This window comes from Zea mays, chromosome 9 (genome assembly GCF_902167145.1).
Source record: "Zea mays cultivar B73 chromosome 9, Zm-B73-REFERENCE-NAM-5.0, whole genome shotgun sequence".
Taxonomy (NCBI): Eukaryota; Viridiplantae; Streptophyta; class Magnoliopsida; order Poales; family Poaceae; genus Zea; species Zea mays.
In genome coordinates, this window is record NC_050104.1 from 18,430,851 (window position 1) to 18,450,766 (window position 19,916).

General features: G+C 48.0%; 2 protein-coding genes across 2 annotated transcripts; one reads left to right on the forward strand and one right to left on the reverse strand.

The window, feature by feature from the left end:
* Nucleotides 1-4,508: 4,508 nt before the first annotated feature.
* LOC103639757 (uncharacterized) lies at nt 4,509-10,852 on the reverse strand. Its single transcript, XM_020544530.2, has 3 exons — nt 10,824-10,852; nt 4,913-5,298; nt 4,509-4,642 (listed from the first exon to the last, which is right to left on the reverse strand). The coding sequence occupies exons 1-3, from the start codon at nt 10,850-10,852 to the stop codon at nt 4,509-4,511; spliced, it is 549 nt and encodes a 182-aa protein (XP_020400119.1).
* A 2,053-nt stretch (nt 10,853-12,905) lies between these two features.
* LOC109942306 (ervatamin-B) lies at nt 12,906-14,302 on the forward strand. Its single transcript, XM_035962465.1, has 2 exons — nt 12,906-13,414; nt 13,539-14,302. Exons 1-2 carry the CDS (start codon nt 12,940-12,942, stop codon nt 14,141-14,143), a joined length of 1,080 nt encoding a protein of 359 aa, XP_035818358.1. The 5' UTR covers nt 12,906-12,939; the 3' UTR covers nt 14,144-14,302.
* Nucleotides 14,303-19,916: the final 5,614 nt, after the last annotated feature.

A 19,916-nucleotide genomic window follows, 5' to 3' on the forward strand; every position in this document is an offset into this window, starting at 1 on the left:
GCAGCTAGGAGCCGTTGAGAACAAATCTGGAAGGCCATCCTTGCCTTCTGTCGTCGGGTGCACCGGACAGTCCGGTGCACACCGGACACTGTCCGGTGCCCGATTTATTTCCATAAACAGCGCAGTCGACCGTTGCAGACCGTGGAGATCTGGGAGCCGATGGCGCACCGGACAGTCCGGTGCCCCCTTCCGACCGTTGGCTCGGCCACGTGTCGCGCGCGGATTCCGCGGCCGACCGTTGGCCCGGCCGACCGTTGGCTCACCGGACAGTCCGGTGAATTTTAGCCGTACGCCGTCGGCAAATTCTCGAGAGCGGCTTCTTCGCCCGAGGCAGCCTGGCGCACCGGACACTGTCCGGTGCACCACCGGACAGTCCGGTGCCCTAGACCGAAACAGCCTTTGGCTGTACACAGCCAACTCTTCTCTTCTTTCTTCTTTCTGTTTCTAACACTTAGATAAGTATATTAGTACACAAAACCAATGTACTAAGGCTTAGAAACATACCTTTACTTGTGATTTGCACCTTGTGCACCCATGGGCATAAATTAACATTTAAGCACTTGTGTTTGCACTCAATCACCAAAATACTTAGAAATGGCCCAAAGGCACATTTCCCTTTCACCGGTCACTTTGGCGTTCACCTCTCCAGTTCTCAGCTCTGTCTGCCCGCAGCCGCCAGTGCCACCAGCATCTGCTGTTACCACTACTGTTGTGGCAGTATCTGTGACCACTTCTGTTCCGGTAGCTCCTGCAGCGCGGCCTCAGTCCGAGTCAGTACCAGCTCCAGCTTCTACCGCAGATCCTGGATCCGAGACTGACTCTGACCCTCCGCCGGCGTTCGCTCTGCTGCCTCGACCGCGACCGGATGCGCCCCCGCCGCCTCCTCCTGCTTCAGATGTTTAGGTTCGGGTGCCCTTTTGGTGTTTGACGCCAAAGGGGGAGAGATATGAGTTGTGAGAGCTTGGGGGAGTTAGAGAGTTAGTAGAGAGTCATTTTGATGTAATATATGTGCTTGCTACTCTCTGTACTAGCTTGATGTTTTTGGCTCACAAACTCGATATATACTCTCGTTGCTTATGATTGACTGTGTGTATTATGTTTTCACCTTATATTTTATCACCAGTTTTCTAGTTCTTGTTTCATTGATTTAACTTCACTTTTATATGAACAAGAATCTTATGAGGTGTATGCGCTCACTCTTATTATTATTATACACGTTCCTTCTGTCAAAGATTACTGAGTATAACTAACCATCCCTTCTATTCACAGAAACTTAAAAACAAACTACTCTCACAAAACTTGTAGGGTTGTCATCAATCACCAAAAAGGGGGAGATTGAAAGCATCTAGGCCCCTGGTTGGTTTTAGTGATTAATGACAACATAATATTATATGTGACTAACGTGTGTTTTGCAGAGACAAATGGTAAGTTAGGTCGCATGACAGGTAGAAGTACTACAACGTGAAAACAATCCCGGAGATAAGAACTCGAAGCGACGGCTAAAACGACGAAACAAAAGGTGAAGGTCTACGGAGTCCGAGTGTCAAGGAGATGTGGACACTCGCGGTTTAGTTAGGTCTTTTATTCTCTTTTAGCCGTACTATAAAGAGGGGTTGTCGATGAGTAGTTTGACCAAGAGAGTTCTAGTGTAGTGTTGGTGCACAATCACACTCACATACGATGCTAGGTGTCACTCTAGAACTCACTCATAAGTTAGAACGAAAACCGATTTGAATATCAGCTGAAAAAACAAGAGTTAGTGTTTCTGGCCCTGGGGCACCGGACTGTCCGGTGCGCCCTCTGCCAGGTGGGGCCAGACTGGTTCGGGGCAGAGGCTTTCCCTCCGCAGAAACCCGAGAGCGCAGGTTTCAGAGTTGAATTTTAGTGGTGCACCAGACATCGCACCGGACTGTCCGGTGTGCACCGGACAGTGACTGTTCACTGTCCGATGTGCCATGAGTCCAACGGCTAGCTGTCAGAACTAGCCGTTGGAAACGATTGTTGGCGCACCGGTGGCGCACCGTTGGCGCACCGGTGGCGCACCGGACTGTCCGGTGCGCCATTGCGCAGTGAGATGCCTGTAACGGCTAGTTGGTGGGTGAGGGCTATTTATACCCCTTCCACCCACCATATTCAATGTCTTGCACTCCACATTTATTCCAGCACATTGCTAGAGCATTGCAAGCACCAAAATCCTAGTGAGGAGATTAGAGAATCATAATCCGCGTTTGTTCCTCATTAGCGCTAGTGAGAGCCACCTAGAGCACACACCACTTGCATTAGGCTTCTCTTGGTCAAGCGAAAGTCTACGGCTTGTTACTCTTGGTGATCGGCATCACCTAGACGGCTTGGTGGCGTTGGGAGCTCGGTGATCACCGTGAAGATCTTGTTGGTGACCCGACTCAAGTTTGTAAGCGGTCTCGAGGGATCCACCGCGCCGGAGTGGCAAAGGATCATCTCGTAGTGAGCACTTGGTTCTTGCGAGGACCAAGGGGGAGCGATACCCTTGTGCGGGTGCTCCAACGAGGACTAGTGGAGAGTGTCGACTCTTCGATACCTCGGGAAAAATTGGAGGAGTCTTCTAAACCTTGCTTTACATTCCGCACTTAATTCAAGCACTTTACATTGTGTATTTGTTTAGCAAGTATTTGAAGTATTGTCTTAGCTTTGTTGCACTTCTAGTATTATATTCTTAGTGCTAGTTGTTGGGGTGAAGTTGGGCTCTTGCTTAGCTCTTGCTTAGGTTTTAATTAGTGTTGATTTTTAGAAAAGCCCAATTCACCCCCCTCTTGGGCATCATGATCCTTTCAGATCCCCTGTAGCATAGTCGGTCTGAGGCCGAGGTCGGGCGAGGATGTGACTCCTCCCGAGGCCGAGGCTGAGGCCGAGGCCTGGGGTCGGGCGAGGCGGAGACCTTCTCCCGAGGCCGAGGCTGAGGCCGAGGCCTGGGCGAGGCGGAGCTCCCTGTCGCGCTCGAGGCTGAACTCGGGAGAGGTCACGACTTACTGTTGCTAGTCTTACCCTAGTGGTTGGCACAGTAGCCAGAGCGGGGCGAACAGTGCTTTTTTCCTGTCAGAACGGTCAGTGAAAGGGCGAAGTGACTGCGGTCACTTCGACCTTGCCGACTGAGGCGCGCGTGTCAGGATAAGGTGTCAGGCGATCCCCGCATTAAATGCGCATGCGATACGGTCGGTTGGTAGGGCGATCCGGCCGAGGTCGCTGTACGACAAAGTTCGCCCGAGCTTAGCCTCGGGTGAGACGAGGGTGCGTCTGCTGACTGAGGGGACCCTTGGGCGAGGCGCGAATCTGTCCTGGACTACCGTCCTTGCCCGAGGCTGGGCTCGGATGAGGTCGCGTCCCTTGGTAGACGAGGCCTTGACTTGAACCGCGCTTTATCAGTTGTTTATGGTTTGTTCTGAAGATGTTTTCCAGCCGTGTTTAGGAGCATTGGGGGTACCTCTAATTACGGTACCGGACATCGCTGTAAGTGCAGTCGCTAAAGGCTTTAGCGACCGACATCTTTTTAGCGACCGACCGTCCGTTGCTAATATTGTATATTTAGCGACCAACGATGGGTTGTTGTACTATAGATTTAGCAACCAATTGTAAGTCATCATACTATACATTTAGCAACCAACAGAAGGTCGTCATTTTTACAGTTGTTAATAATAATATACATTTAATTAAGCACCACAAATCACAGATTTTTATACACAAATCATAAAGACATACACAGTTAATAAGTATACCATATCATAGATCCATCACATAAACACAAAAGCACCACAATTATATATTCACAAAAGCATCACAATTATAATGTTATTCACAACTAGATCATTTGCAGATAGCTAGCTAGATCATTCACAAAAGCTCCAAAGATGATCAGTCACAAAATCACTAATGTTTCATATCACTCCAGCTATTGTTCAAAAGTCCACAACTACATCTAATGCTTCAAACTTTCTTTGTCCAGAACAACCACTCCAGCTTCTTGTATCCTCCAGAGATGACATCTTTTCCAACCTGGTGCAAATTATTAAGAATAATTCACTTCAATGTTTTTGAGGGTTTATGAAAATAAAGGTTAGAAAATGTATGAAATGAATGAGAGCATTACAAGATCATCATGTTTAGAGTGTGAAGCTTCAGCAAAGTGCCTTGTAGATTTTGGTGAGTTTGCATCTTGCATCTGATGAAATATTTGATCATCCACATCATCTAATTCCTCATCTTCAAAAGCACAATATTCTTCATTGTCTTACTCATCCTCAGCAGCAAACTTGTTCCTCATCACCTTAAGAAACACAATTCATAGCATAGTAAATTTTATAGCTCTAAAAATTTAAAGATCTCTAAAAATAAACTCTAAAATTTCAGTGTGAGATATAACGGAGACAACATGCTCTTCTCAGGAACACCAAAGCAAAACAAACAAGACAGCATGCACGCAGTAGTTGATATAACGGAATGAAGTCACTCACATCACACAACAAAAGATGCAACAGCTAGCTAGCTCCCCAATTGACCCTCCGACCCCGCGGTTTTGCCTCGAGAAAGATGGGAGCGAACTTGCTCCGAATTTGGACAGCGCAAACAGCTGACGCGCGCAGCGTGTAGGATCTAGGCACATGATACACGTATATGTACATGTGCATATGTACATAAGCATGTACACAACACAACCTTTCACAAGTGTTTGATGAAACGAGAATATATATATATATATATATATATATATATATATATATATATATATATGTGTGTGTGTGTGTGTGTGTGTGTGTGTGTGTGTGTGTTTGTATGTATATATGCGCGGAGATTTCGAGAAGCCAAAAATGACATCTTTGCATACATATACATATATAAAAACAAATCACCTGTTGTTGGCGTACTCGTAGAGGCATGTTGTTGGCGTACTCGTAGAGGCAGCCACGGCTGGAGAAGACGACGAGCGCGACCTCGGCGTCGCAGAGCACCGAGAGCTCGTACGCCTTCTTGAGCGGGCCGTTGCGACGCTTGCTGAAGGTGACTTGCCGGTTCGTCGTGTTCTCGATGCGCTTGATCTCGATCTTGCCCCTCCCCTGCCTGTCGCCGCCGGAGACCGTCACTGCCGGCTGCCCTCCTTTCGCCTTGGACGACGGCCCGCAGCTCAGATCGGTCTGAAGAAAGAGCAGGAACGAGTTAAAAGCTAGAGAGCAGAACCAACGAAGCGACTGCAAGAAATTCCAATTTCCGAAGATGGGGGACGAAGGAGCTATAGATCGAGTAGGAGACGACGCAGATGTACGATATGATCTTCATAGCTACAGATCGATTAGTTGAAGGAGTGGAGGCTTCCTGGCGGCGGCTGCCAGGGAGAGTGGCGCGCGCTAGGTTTAGGTGGCGGCCGGTTAGGGTTAGGGGAGTGCGGCTGGGCCTTAATGGGCCGATTTGGTTAGGTTTTGTTTTTTATTTTTTATTTCCTTTTCTAAATTTGAAATACATTTTTAAATAACCCTAAAATTCATAGTAATTAAACCAAAATTATTTATAAATAAAATATTAATTTTTGTGCTAATAATTATTATATTTTTTTATTTATTAGGATTTTCATTTAAGAATAAATGTTATTCAATAACAAAAATCAATCATGCGCAATAAAAAAATTATTCCAAATGCAAGTACATAACAAACACTTAAAAGAAAATTCATTACCATAAATATCATTAATAACTAAATGTATTATTTTTATTTTATGATTTTTATAGTGTTACCGTTTTCTTTTCCATAATTCTTTTTCTTTTCTATAATTCTTTTTTTCTTTACTACAATTTAGCGATCAATGTTTACTTGTTTTAATTAATTTTTAGTCACTAACATCTACAAGTTCGTTCAGGCTATAAGATTTGATAGTGATCCTTGCTCTATAGCGACCCACTGCTAGTCCCCGACGACATCTATAGTGACCAACCATAAGTTGTTAAATTTCTAGACTTTTAGCGACCAACCGACCGTTGCTATAAAAGGATTTAACGACTGACCGTCGGTTCCTAACCTTTAGCAACCAAAAGTTGGTACCTAATAAGGGTCGCTAAAGATCAATCATTGTGTAGTGTATAATCTAAAGCTCAGATTACGATAATCTCACAATCTCTTTAAGAGTAGCTTATTTGATATTATTTTTTGGTAAAAAAGACCCACTAACATGGTTATATAAATATAAATTACAACATATGACATCAATCTCTCCTCATCTCAAATAAACAAACAAGGTTACTCTTGTCTTTGTGAATAATCTATATTTGTATAATCTAGACTACCAAACAGCTATATATAGATTATAATCTAAAAACTGAAACAAACCGACCTAAGTTCATCCGGCAATGGTCGCAAGTACATTCTTTCCCTGGCTTCTCTTCAGCAAGTCGGAGGTTGCGATCTTGCTTTTCTCTAGTCTTTGGGCGGCCTACGGCCTTGCAGGACTCTTGCACCGTTGCCCGAATATCCGGTGCGGTTTTGGTGCAGTGGTGTGACTGGTGAAGCAGGGAGAGGCATGCAGAGAAGGGGCCTTCAGAACAAGTCAAGCTACTCTGACCCTAGCTGGCCCAAGTTGATCATATGTCTCTTAACTTTTGCTTTGTGTGTCTTTTAGGCCCGCTCCCTTTCAAAGTGCAGTTTTGGATCCTTAATCTTTGTAACAAGTGCATTGTGTGTCAGTATCGGTTCATGCAGGGGCTTTTATTTGACGTGGCATGTATACATACGGTGACAATGGTCATCACGTGCTTGTCACGTGCACCTTGGTGAATGTATTTTTTTCCAATGCCCTTGGCTCTCTCTCCCTCTCCCTTTTTGTCTCCCCAAACCAATCTCTCGACGACCACGTTTGGGCGAGAAGAAGACCAGCTAAGGAGCTTGAGTCACCCAGCGAGATGACAGCCGACGTTCTCGTATATAGCCCTACAAAATATTATTTACGGAATAAAATATGAGTAGTGTAAAAATGAGTGTCACAATTTAGAGTTTAAAGGTATGTTTGTTTAGAATTATAATCCAAATTATATAGTCAAACTTAGATGGTCAAACTTATATATAGCCGACATCCTCATATATAACCTATTTTCTATATTATTTATATTATATTAGTAATATATTTATTTCACTAATCTAAAATATATTACTTAAATTATTTTTGAGATGTTATTCTATATTTTGGAGAGCGGTTTCGCGCTTATGGTTAGATTCGTTGGCTCGTCAAGCCGGCTCAGGAGTCAAACCAACTTTTCAGGCTCGGTTAAATAACAAGCCGAGCTTAGCCGGGCTCGGATCTTTACCGAGCTGCAGCAAGTTGAGCCGAGCTTGACTCAGCTCGTTTCCAACCCTAACCATAGCTAGGGCTAGAAAGAAGCTCAAGCTCGACGAGCTGGCTTGGGCTCGCAACAACTCGGCTCGGAGCAGCTCGATGCTTAGAAAAGAGCCCGAGCCGAGCATGTTTTTGTGGCTCGAGAAAAGAACGAGCTAGCTCGACTCGGTTTGGTGCGGCTTGTGAGCTGGCTTGTGGCTCGATATAACAACAATTTATTACATATAATTCTAATTATTTATGGTATTAGCACAAAAAACAATTAGATTATGCTATTTGATATTACTGCACAAAACTAATCTATTTTCTATATTATATCAGTAATATATTTATTTTACTGATTTAAAATATGTTACTTAAATTATTCTTAAGATTTTATATTATAATTTGGAGGACAAGTTCACGCTTATAGACAACTGATTGGCTCGACGAGCCGGCTCGTGAGGCAGCAGTGAGCTGAGCGGAGACTGCTTTTTAGGCTCGTTAGAGAAGCAAGTCGAGCCGAGCTCCCCCCTGACGCTGTCTCCCCTCTCCCTCTCTGGTGCGTGGGCCCGCGCCCACGGCATCCGCCGCGCCGTCCCCCGCTCCTCGTGGGCCGTCTGGGCCCATTTGGCCGCGACGCCGCGCGCCCGCGCCCGACCAGGCCGAAATCCCCCCCCCCCCGGCCCGGTTAACCTAGAATTCCTTTTCTTTTTCCTTTTCCCATTTCTTTTTCCTATTTTCACATATATATTTACATGCTGATATTTTATGCACCAAAAATAGTTTAAATAAAATTATAGGGCACAAAAATAATAAGGTATAATAATTGGCACACCCCACCAAGTCACCATGATTGATGTATTGTTCCTTATCTGTGTTTGTTAGCGGAAGAGGGATCCGATCCTCGGAATTTATAGCTCCGGAAGAAGGGCAGGAACCCGGCCCCTCCGAGATAAATCTTTTGTGCCAGGAAAGCTTTGACGAAGGCAAGTCCATCATTCCCTTGATGCATAATTTACTTATTCTCTCTACCACTACCTAAGCCGGGATTAAGGGATGGAATGATTGCATTGTGAGCAGAGAGATAGCCCTGCATTAACAAACATCTTTTGAGCACAAAATATGGGATGGGAAAAAGGGGCAGTGGTTTTGACCAAACGATGTTTTCAAAAAAGTGTGCGGTGAAGGGTATTCACCCTCATCACCTGGTGAGTGGGATGATCAGGGACTCCCTGGTTTAGGGGAGGGCCTAAGGTGATGGCTCAGCTGGTTTAGGTGTGAGCAGAAGGATTGTCCCCTCATATAAGGACCGGTTTGTCATCCTTCACTACATGTACTCATGAAAAGTACAACCACTCGAGGCTGTGTGGGCAGTCACTCAATCTGAACTCATACGGTCCAACTCCAGGGTTATGAAGGCTGGGGAGCACCGGGAGGATAAGGAGGGGGAATGTTTTGTTCGGTTTGGACATGACGGTGGCCTGACTCCTTCCGGCATAACCGTTAAGGTTAGGACGTGCGAGGAAGGAAAGATATTCGGATTCGGATCTCATTGGCCATGAGATCGCAGAGCCGGACTAATGGGTAAAGTGTACCCCTCTGCGCAGAGTTCAAACCTATTCGAATAGTTTGTGTCCACTGGAATGGACGAGTCTGGCGTGGTATGACAATTAGTGTTTTTAAAACCTTCGTGAACAGGGAAATGTGTGAGTGTGTCTTTGGAAGAGAAAATGGTGCCACGGGAGCGGGAAGCTCAGTGGTGGTTAAGCAACGTGTTATTTCTATTTCTTCGGGAAAACCCTAAAAAACACAGTCTTTCTCTGAGAAAATGAAGAGTGACTTCAACTCCACCATATAAAGCATGTATGATATAGGTCCCTTTCTCTTTACAGGAGTGGGGTGGGCTTGCGGAATACCTAGTGTATTCACCCAGATTTATTTATGTTTTTCAGCAGCTGAAGACTTCTTTTCTGCTATGCTTGATTGAGGGGGCTGTGTCTTCACCCAGTTCTGCCTGTGGCTTGGGCTAGTTTATCTTCTACTGCGCTTTGTATTTCTGGCTCTCTCGAGCTTGTACTCTGGTATTGTAATAACATTTATTCGAACTCTGTACTATTTGAAGTAAGGAATGTGGTTACTAACCTCCTGGGACTAGTAATTGAATCACATTTGAGTCCCAAAGGATCGGGGCGCTTCAAAGAATGTCCCCTCTACCTCGTGCGCCACCCAGATGAGCGACCTCACGCCACGAGGCCGACGCGCTCGACTGCGGCCTGAGTTTCGCTCTGATGCCATCCCGGACGGCTCGCGAATGTCGTTCTCCATCTCATAACAATATAACACTCATTTGTATATAAGTTATTGTGATATTATATGTTTTCATTGCAACACACGGGTACTCATCTATTGACACATTAATTATTAAATTAAATTTGTTACCTCTCATATTATGCTCAGATTACTTACATATCCTTTAGCAATTTCAAATGGGCTGATATACAGAATATTGGAAATCCTTCATTGAAACGAGCTTCCTACTCATGTATCTTCATATATTTTTCAGCATGCTCTTATCATATTAATACGAGGTAGTGGTGTTCGTTTTAAACTCTTGCATCTTGCAACATTACTCCTGCAAAAATGATGTCACTGACTCATTGTATAATTTCTCTGATGGATATATGATTACACGATTACAGAAAATTCATGGAGCTGCTCTGGATATCACTAAGACCGCACATATTTTTCTCTACTACTTGTTAAGGCTACAAGGGTAGTCTACCTCTCTGGTTCTGTCGTTCTGCCTTCCATCAATCTGGATCGTCCGGTCGCATGGGCCCGAAGCTGACCGCCGCCCAGCAACCTCCGAGCTCTGAATAAATCGCGCGAAATCCTCGCTCCGCCAGCCGCAACCACCTCCGCCCGCGGCCCACCCGCGTCGTTAGGGATGCTCTGAGTCTTCTCCCAACCGCTGATGTTGACCTCTGGTAGCGGTTTCGTGCGTCGCCCTCTCCACGTTCATGCGTCCGCCATTCCCATTTCGTTCCCCTCGCGATTTAACATTCCTAGAAATATACAAGTGTACCTCAGCCTATTATGGAAAAAATTAGATTAAATAGACATTTATGCTTATGTTTATTTTATATTTATTGATTTGAATATCTAAACTATGACGTTCTATGAAAGATCATTTTTGAATTTTTGCCATTAAATTTTCTTGTTAAATCTTATATACTACACTAATAGGTGAGTGGTCGTGCGTCACAGGCCCGAGTTTCTCTTCGACGTCATCCCGGACGGCTCGTGCATGTCGTTCTCCATCTCATAACAGTATAACACACATTTGTATATATAAGTTATTAAGATATTATATGTTCCCGTTGTAACGCATGTGCACTGACCTAGTTTTTCTTGAAGAATCTTTATTAGCCCAAGTACCAAGTATAGGCAAGTACTCACGATCTCAACATGGTTTTTCCTTGCTCACAGTACATACAGTTCATCAGCATCTGTACAGCTGTACATCACCAGTTATGTCGCATCAAGTGCAGAAGAAGAAAATCCGTACTGGTTTTTACAGTTTCTACAGTAATTTTGTCTGTATGAATTACAACTACAGTTAGGGGTGGTAACGAGCCATTTAATTTAGCCTAGCAAATTTAAGGATCGAGTCAAGTTAGGGCCAGATCATAAAACAATACAATTTTGAACTAACAAAATTAAGGGCTTTGTTGATTTGTGAAGCAAGTATTAGGGCCATGATCCATTACCACCTCTAACTACAGTAGTCTAAACAGTTGGCTTTAATCCGAAATGAGCAACTACATTGTTTCATCTCTCGATAAAAGAAGGACCAAACAACTAGGAACGATCACTATATATATATATATATATATATATATATATATATATATATATATATATATATATATATATATATATTCTTGTGATGTAACCAAATCACCTCGGTGGAAATCCTAAATCCTATGGTTGTGTTTCATGTACTATATACGGTCTGCATCCTAATCTCTATACCACGAACCGAACCGCACCAAAACCAAACTAAACCTCCGGTTTCTTTGATTTTCGGTATCAATATCAATTTTTATATATCCCTCGGTTTCATGAAACAATGCATCAAACGTACGGTCCTGTTATACGGTGTTTGGTTTAAGGAATAAGCTAGTCCGTTATCTCCTCACTGTTCGGTTCGTGGAATGGAAAGAGTTGATCCATCATCACCTCATTACTCATAGTTAATTAGTACTAACATGAGGAATGAGATCATCCCACCAAATTTGAGAAATAGACTTATGATGCACCACCTCATCTTGAATGGAGTGATGCCTCAAACAAAGATCATCTTCATTTGTATACCGAAGTTTCTTCGTACCAAAATAACCGAACAAAATAAACGGATTATTGCCCGATCCAACTCTATAGGGTAGGATGGCTTTATCTTGGGCCTGTTTGATTCAGTTTTTTTCTGAGGAGCTTTTCTGATTATCTGGCTGTGTGGAGAGAGTTTGGTTGTACAGAGAATCTGAGTATCGTGGAGATTACGTATTGAGAAAAATAAGAGTCCATAGGGTTTAGGATGTAGAAAGTGACGGTTTCCTGTTATCGCAATGACTCGGCTGATTTTGTGTTCACGTTGATTTTGGACAGTATTGACTAAATTGATCTCATAGAAGTGGGCTGAAAAGCTGGAGGTTTGACAACCTACAATAGTTTCTGGTGGCTAGAAGCTGAAAAAGCTATAAAAAACAGGGCCCTTGCTATGTGTTTGAGTTGGCACTTGGCAAACTCTCCTGTATCACCATGCATGTGAATATTCACACTCATGCACGTGATGATTGAGATAACACCCAGACGAAGGACGAAAGACGTTAGGTCACTTGCCTAACAAGCAGCCAGTAGAGAGCTCCTTATTTCCTTTATTTGCTCCCGTATTTTTTATGAAGAAAAGAACCTTTGTCTAATAAGTACTAAGGCCCTGTTTGTTTGGGATTATAATCTATATAGATTATATAATCCAATATAAATAAGCTAGTGAGGAAACAAACAAGCAACTTATCTGATAAGATTATATAATCTAGCACTTGAAATTATGATAATCCTATAAGCTCATCAAAGGGTGCTTATTTCAGATTATTTTTTATGAAAGACCTACTACCTATGGTAAGTTGATTAAAATTACTTCCAATTGCCATCCACCTATCCATAAGCGTTCTCACCCACCAGACAATTAAAACAACCAAGGGTATTATTGTATTTGTATGCATATGAATAATAAGCCGAGTCTAAATAATCTGAGCTAACAAACAGTAACACCTAGCTTATTTAATCCAGAGCAAATAATCCAAATTATATAATCTAGATTATAATTTATATTATATAATCTATAAGTTGAAACAAACAGGGCTTAAGTACATGGAAGGTACGCTATTGTTTTTCCCTTCCTCATACGTACACACCTAGCTAGCTAGTCATATCATGCAGCATCAGTACTAGTACTACATCCGTGCATCACCATGCACTATATAAACCCACTCACACTACTAGCTAGCTCACAAGACAGCAGTTGCACTAGTCATCGCATCCACCATAACATGACCATGGCTACCGCCTCAGCTTCGCTAGCTCTTGTCATGCTGTTCGCCTGCAGCCTTCTCCTTGCAGGCACGGCGTTCAGTGATGATACCATAGCCATACCCTTGCTGGAGCGGTTCAAAGCCTGGCAGGCTGAATACAACCGCACCTATGCGACCCCAGAGGAATTCCAGCAACGCTTCATGGTCTACAGCGAGAACCTCCGGTTCATCAAGACCATGAACCAGCTGTCGACCGGGAGCTCGTATGAGCTCGGTGAGAACCAATTCACCGACCTCACCGAGGAGGAGTTCAAGGACACATATCTTATGAAGCTCGACGAGCAGCCCCCTGCAGCTGAGGCCATGCCACCGATCGTCGGCACCATGAGCACAGCAGGCATGTCCAACGGCGACAACACCGGCGAGGCTCCCAACAGTGTGGACTGGAGGACCAAGGGAGCAGTGACGCCGGTCAAGAACCAGCAACAATGCGGTAAAGTTTGGGTCTTGATGTTTGTTTCTGTCTTAGAAATGAAAAAAACGAAGGGAATGTCATGCATCTATTTATGACCCATGCATATGTAAAAGATTTGCTCATCATCCTTGCATGCGTGCAGGCTCTTGCTGGGCGTTTGCAACGGTGGCGTCCATCGAAGGTGTGCACCAGATAAAGACAGGTCGTCTGGTGTCCCTGTCGGAGCAAGAGATCGTGGACTGCGACCGTGGGGGGAACGACCACGGCTGCCGTGGCGGTTACCCTAGATCCGCCATGGAGTGGGTCACCCGCAACGGCGGCCTGACCACCGAGTCGGACTACCCGTACGTGGGCAGCCAGAGACAATGCATGAGCGGCAAGCTTGGTCACCACGCGGCCAGGATCCGTGGCTACCAGGCGGTGCAGCGCAAAAACGAGGCCGAGCTGGAGCGCGCCGTGGCGGGACGCCCGGTCGCCGTGGTCATCGACGCGAGCAGGGCCTTCCAGTTCTACAAGCGCGGGGTCTTCTCGGGCCCCTGCAACACCACCACCGTCAACCACGCCGTCACGGTGGTCGGGTACGGATCAGCCGGCAGCGACAGCGGCGGCGGCCGCAAGTACTGGATCGTCAAGAACTCGTGGGGTCAGAGATGGGGAGAGAATGGCTACGTGCGGATGGCGAGGCGTGTCAGGGCTCGGGAGGGCATGTGCGCCATCGCCATAGAGCCCTACTACCCAGTGATGTGATCTAAACAAGCTAGTATGCTTGGATAAGGATGCATGCATGGAATTAAATAAACTAAGCTCAACGAGACGGTGTGTGTGTGCTGCGCTATGCCTATCGATGTTATCGTTTGTTTGCTAATGTAACATTTATCTCAAAAGGCAATGACTTTTGGGGATGCAGTATGTGTGTTCTTACATTAAATAAAGAGAATCACAATTGATCTCTTCTCTGTCACTGCGATATGTGTCTCAGGCTGGCCGCCTGAACGTTTTTTTCCTTTTTGAACTAGAGATCATTTTTTCCATCATCGAGAAAAGGTAATGCAATGCATTGAGATGTACATGAGCTGATAGGGTACATATAATGCACATGAACTAACAAAGTTCACAAAAAATTCTAAAAAAAATCATACATATTTTCCCATCCTACTTCTATTATATACAAAATTTCAAGATCAAATTCGTTATATTTTAGTTGTAATAAAAAATATAAAATTTCTGACAAATTTAAATTAGAAAATCGGATAAAATGTTCTCTTTTTATTACGTATTTGATAATTTACGGATTAAAATGAATTAAAATAGAGTGACTAAAAATTAGTCCCTAAACATCCGTTTAGTCTCTAAATTTCTAAATACCAAAACTAAAACTCGATTTTAGTTTCTAAAATTTATAAACTAAAATAGAATAAAATGGAGGCAATAAAATAGAATAAAATGGAGGGAACAAAATAGAGGAACTTAATGTTAGTCCCTAGAAACCAAACATCTATGTTTCATGAGTTTGGCATCAGTTGTTGGGAACTTTTAGTAGAGATGAGACATATTAGCTCTACGGTGATCCTTTTGTCAATCTTCGAACACTTGCCGACATGCTATTTTTGGATGTCCCTGTTATTTGGGGTGGCATCTTATGCCATGTTTGTTTCGGATTATAATATCTCCAGATTATATAATCCAGCGCAAATAATTCAACAGGTAAACAAACATCTAGATTATGTGTTCAGATTATATCACTACACGATGGTTCACTTACAGCGACCTACGGTTAGTTGCTAAAACGGCCTTCAGCGACCTACGGTTGGTCGCTAAAAACTTATAGCGACCCATAAGGATGGTCGTTTGTCGGCGTTTCGGACCCGCGAGGACCGTCAACCGACTAGTGAATTTATCGCTGCGTGCCCCTGCCCAGATGGGTTGATGCAAGATGGAACACAAGCGGGAGGGAATGAGGCTTATATTATCTTGCACCTGGGTGCTCGTAGTAGGGGTTACAAGCGTCGCAAGAGGGCGAGAGTGAGAGAGGGAGAGAGAGAGTTCGGTCTTGAGATGAGGCGCCTGAGTTTGCCTCCACTGTGTCTCTCCTGCTCTGCCTGCCTCTGCTCGTCCTCTCCCTGTGTGCGTGCCCCATTTTCGTTTGTGTGCATGCGTGCGTGTGTGTGTGTGTGTCCGTGTGTCCGTGCCTTAGGAAGGCCCTGGTCATCCCCTTTTATAGATACAAGGAGATGCCCAGCTGTACAACGGGGGTGTAGCTATGTGCTAACGTGGCTGGCGGAGAAGTGCCTTGAGCCCTGTACATGTGCTAACGTGGTCGTCCGAGAAGCGCTTGAGCCCCGTAGAAGCGTGGCTGACGGTGCGGCCCAGGGTCCTGCTGACGTTCCCTTGCTTTCGTAAGAAGCTGAGAGCCATCGACGTCATGGGCGCACGCGGGGAACCATCATTACCTGCTATCGGAGTAGTTTGATGTGACTCCGGTCTTGTTCCTTCGTAGCAAGGGGCAGCTAGCTAGGGGTAGGGTAATGATGGATCCCCTGTAGCGTAGTCGGTCCGAGGCCGAGGTCGGGCGAGGCGGAGACTTCTCCTGAGGTCGAGGCCGAGGTCGGGCGAGGATGTGACTCCTCCCGAGGCCGAGGCTGAGGCCGAGGCCTGGGGTCGGGTGAGGCGGAGACCTTCTCCCGAGGCCGAGGCTGAGGCTGAGGCCTGGGCGAGGCGGAGCTCCTTGTCCCGCCCGAGGCTGAACTCGGGAGAGGTCACGACTTACTGTTGCTAGTCTTACCCTGGTGGTTGGCACAGTAGCCGGAGCGGGGCGAACAGTGCTGTTTTCCTGTCAGAACGGTCAGTGAAAGGGCGAAGTGACTGCGGTCACTTCGACCTTGCCGACTGAGGCGCGCGTGTCAGGATAAGGTGCCAGGCGATCCCCGCATTAAATGCGCATGCGATACGGTCGGTTGGTAGGGCGATCCGGTCGATGTCGTTGTACGACAAAGTTTGCCCGAGCTTAGCCTCGGGTGAGACGGGGGTGCGTCTGCTGACTGAGGGGACCCTCGGGTGTGGCGCGAATCTGTCCGGGACTACCGTCCTTGCCCGAGGCTAGGCTCGGATGAGGTCGCGTCCCTTGGTAGACGAGGCCTTGACTTGAACCGCGCTTTATCAGCTGTTTATGGTTTATTCTGAAGATGTTTTCTAGCCGTGTTTAGGAGCATTGGGGGTATCCCTAATTACGGTACCCGACAGTAGCCCTCGAGCCTCGAAGGGAGTGTAGGTACTCGCTTGGAGGTTCTGCCGGATTTTTGCAAGGGGACCAGCCCTTCTCAGTCATGTTCTGTTCCGATGGGTGCGCGCGAGCGCACCCGTCGGGTGTAGCCCCCGAGGCCTCGGAGGAGTGGTTTGACTCCTCTGAGGTCTTAATTCTTTTTGTGATGCCTCGGTCGGCCTTGTTGTTCCCTCATGCGGCCTGGCCGTAGCCCGGGTGCACAGTCAGGCTCCGAGTTTTTACGCTGGTTTGTTGACGTGGTCAACAGTTTGGCCGTGGCCTGTGCGAGAGCAGCCCCCGAGCCTCTACACGGAGCGTGAGGACGATCAAGGACCGTCTCGACTTTTATTGTACGCCCCTTCGTCTCCTTTCCACAAGGAGGAATGGGGGAAAACGCTGTGTTACCCTCGGAGGGCACCAAACACGTTGTTTCCAATGAGTTGCTAACGGGTGATCCGAGTGGACGCCCGAGCCCCGTTCGATAAGGATCGGCTAGTGGCCGAGAGGCGCGCTCCAAAAGTACCTGCAGGTGATTTGCTGGACCCGAACCCATTCGATGGGGTCCGAGGGCTCGATGCCTCCCTCCGGTGGGATTCCATTACAAATCGTTCCCGCTGGTCTCGGAAATGTCCTAGGGTACCTCGGGAGCGTAGCCCGAGCCTCGACCATGTAACGGACGTACCCAGGGTCATCCCTGACTCTGCATGCTCTGGGGCGGCTGTTGAACCCTTCCGGGGGGCAGCCTTCGAACCCCTGATCAGTAATGGGCTCGGAGCCCGAGTGCTCTGGGGCGGTTGCCGAACCCCGGAGGGCGCAACCTTCGAACCCCTGATCAGTAGGACGGCTCGGGGCCCGTTTCCTTCGCTGAGAAGGATCCTTTTTTGAAATATCCCCTTTCCCGATTCGCGAGGTGTCTGTTGCGCGTGCGCGAGCCGTTCGAGGAACAGAAAAACCGTTTCACCTTTGAGTTTGAATTTCGCGACGGGTTCGGGCGAAGTTTTGGGTGGATCTCGCCCGGGCCCTTATATACCCGGAAGAGGGTCCAGCGGTGGTTCTTTACCCTGCCATCTGCGCTTGCCTTCTGCTTTGGTTTCCGCAACCTAAGAGAATAGCCAGGGAAGAGAAAACCGCGCACCTTATCCCCTCCGCCTCCACCACCTTCGTTCAGCGATGGCTGACAAGGTGACCGTCGTTCCGCCGCGTGACCCGTGGCCTTTTTCCATCGTTGCTGCGGAGGAGCTGGAGGCCCTTGTTGCCGATGGTTTGCTCTGTCCTCTCTCTGGTGGGCCACAACCAGAGTGGATAGCCCCCGCGAGCGAGGCCGACCCGACTCCGCCACCGGGGTATGTGGTCAGTTTCATCCCCTTCCATGAGCGGGGGTTTGGAGTGCCAGCGAGCCGCTTCATGCGGGCGCTCCTGCACCACTACGGGGTGGAGCTGCATAACTTCAACCCCAACTCTATCGCGCAAGCGGCCATCTTCGCAGCGGTTTGCGAGGGTTTTTTGGGGATTGACCCTCACTGGGACCTGTGGACCCATCTCTTCTCCGTGGAGTTCTTTGCCGCGATGACGGACGCAAAGAAGGTCCGTATGGCGGTGCGGGCCGGTGGCTGCACCCTCCAGCTGAGGCCGGGGCGCGCGCAGCAGTACATCTTTGCCTCCCTTGTGTCTTTGAACAAGGGGTGGCAGAACCGGTGGTTTTATCTCCGGAACGACAGCGGGATGCTTCCGCCATTTTCTCAACGAGTGGTGACCGCCGCCGGCAATAACTGGCGCTGGGGGGCCACGCGCAAGAATCAGGAGAAGCTCCAGCCTATTCTGCAGGCCTTGCAGAAGTTACGAGATGGGGGCCTTACCGCTGCGGGGGTCGTCGCTGCTATCCATCGTCGGAGGGTGCTCCCTTTGACAGAGCGGCGGTTGCGGCTTGCGGAGATGAAGTCGGGGGTCAATTTGGAGGGCTCGCGGATGTCCTCGACCTCCCTCTCCGCCGACGACCTCCTCAAGCGGGTAGCAGGTACGGTAGGGAGGCTGGATGCTGGCGCCCTTAGCCAGCCCGCGATGCGTCCCAACCGTGGGTATGTGTCCCTGGTAAGTTTCCGATCCTCCTTCAGTTTTGCGCCGAGTTCTCTACGCCTTTGATTCTTACTGTTGGGATTTTTGTTCGTCCCCAGGGGTTGAGGATTTTTAAACCCGCCCGGCCACCGGTCCCGGAGGACGCGGCGGACCAAGCCGTGCGTAGGCTCGCCGCAGAGAAGGAAAAGGAGAAGAAGGACGCGGAAAAGGCCCGAGCTCGCGAGAGGATGCAAGCTCGGGAAGCCTTGGAGAAGCGTCGTCGGAGGCAGGCGAGGGATGGGCTCCCGTTGGAACCGTTGCCGGAGACGCCTGACGACGACGATGATGATGATGATGATGATGAAGACGACGACATGGCGGCCCAACTTGGCCTCAGTCCGGACCCGAGGCTAGGCTAGGGGTCGCCGAGCCAGCCTCCAGGTGGGCTGTCACCATCAGTGCCTGGGGCCGGGACACCAAGGTCCCGGTCCGAGGAGCGGAGGCAGGCCGAGGGGGTACTTGACCCCTTGGCCGAGATAATTGTTGTGGCTCCGGAGGGTCAGGCCGATCCGCCTGTCCCCCAAGAGCAGGTGCCCGCGCTGGCTGCACATGAGGCTGGTCCCTCAGCCGTCATGACGACGCCTAGGCAGGCCGCTCCCTCGGCGCCTCGGGCGTCTGAGGCGGAAACAGTGCCGAAGCTGGTGGCGGGGCAACCCTTGGCAGCGCCTACGGAGATAGGGGCCCGAGGGGCCTCCCCATAGGCATGATTGGCCTTGCCCCGGAGTGGGTAAGTATCTGAGGATACCTCTGTTTCAGTTTTTTCACTGTGTGCCTTGAACTTGCTCTCTCTTTCTTTCAGCAAGAGGAGGCAGGGCTTGGCTGGTCTGGCCCCCCACGAAGGCTCTTAAGACGGGGCCGGCCTCTGCAGCCGGTGCTACAGCACGCCATGCCGGTTGGTTAGCCTCCGCACAAGGCGCCCTCCGGCGGGGGGCCCAGGCGGCGTGAGTTGCATTGGGGCAAGCCTCCCAGGCTGACCCCCTGTTGGAGCGGCCATCACGCCGGGGGAGGCTGCTGACGCGGTCGCGGCCTCGAGCCCGGCTGACTTGTTGCCGACGCCGACATCGACTCCTGCCGGGGTCGTCGCTGATTTGCCTGCGGAGCCGCCCGTCGCCGCCGACGTCGGGATGGTTGAGGCGCCGCCGCCCGTGG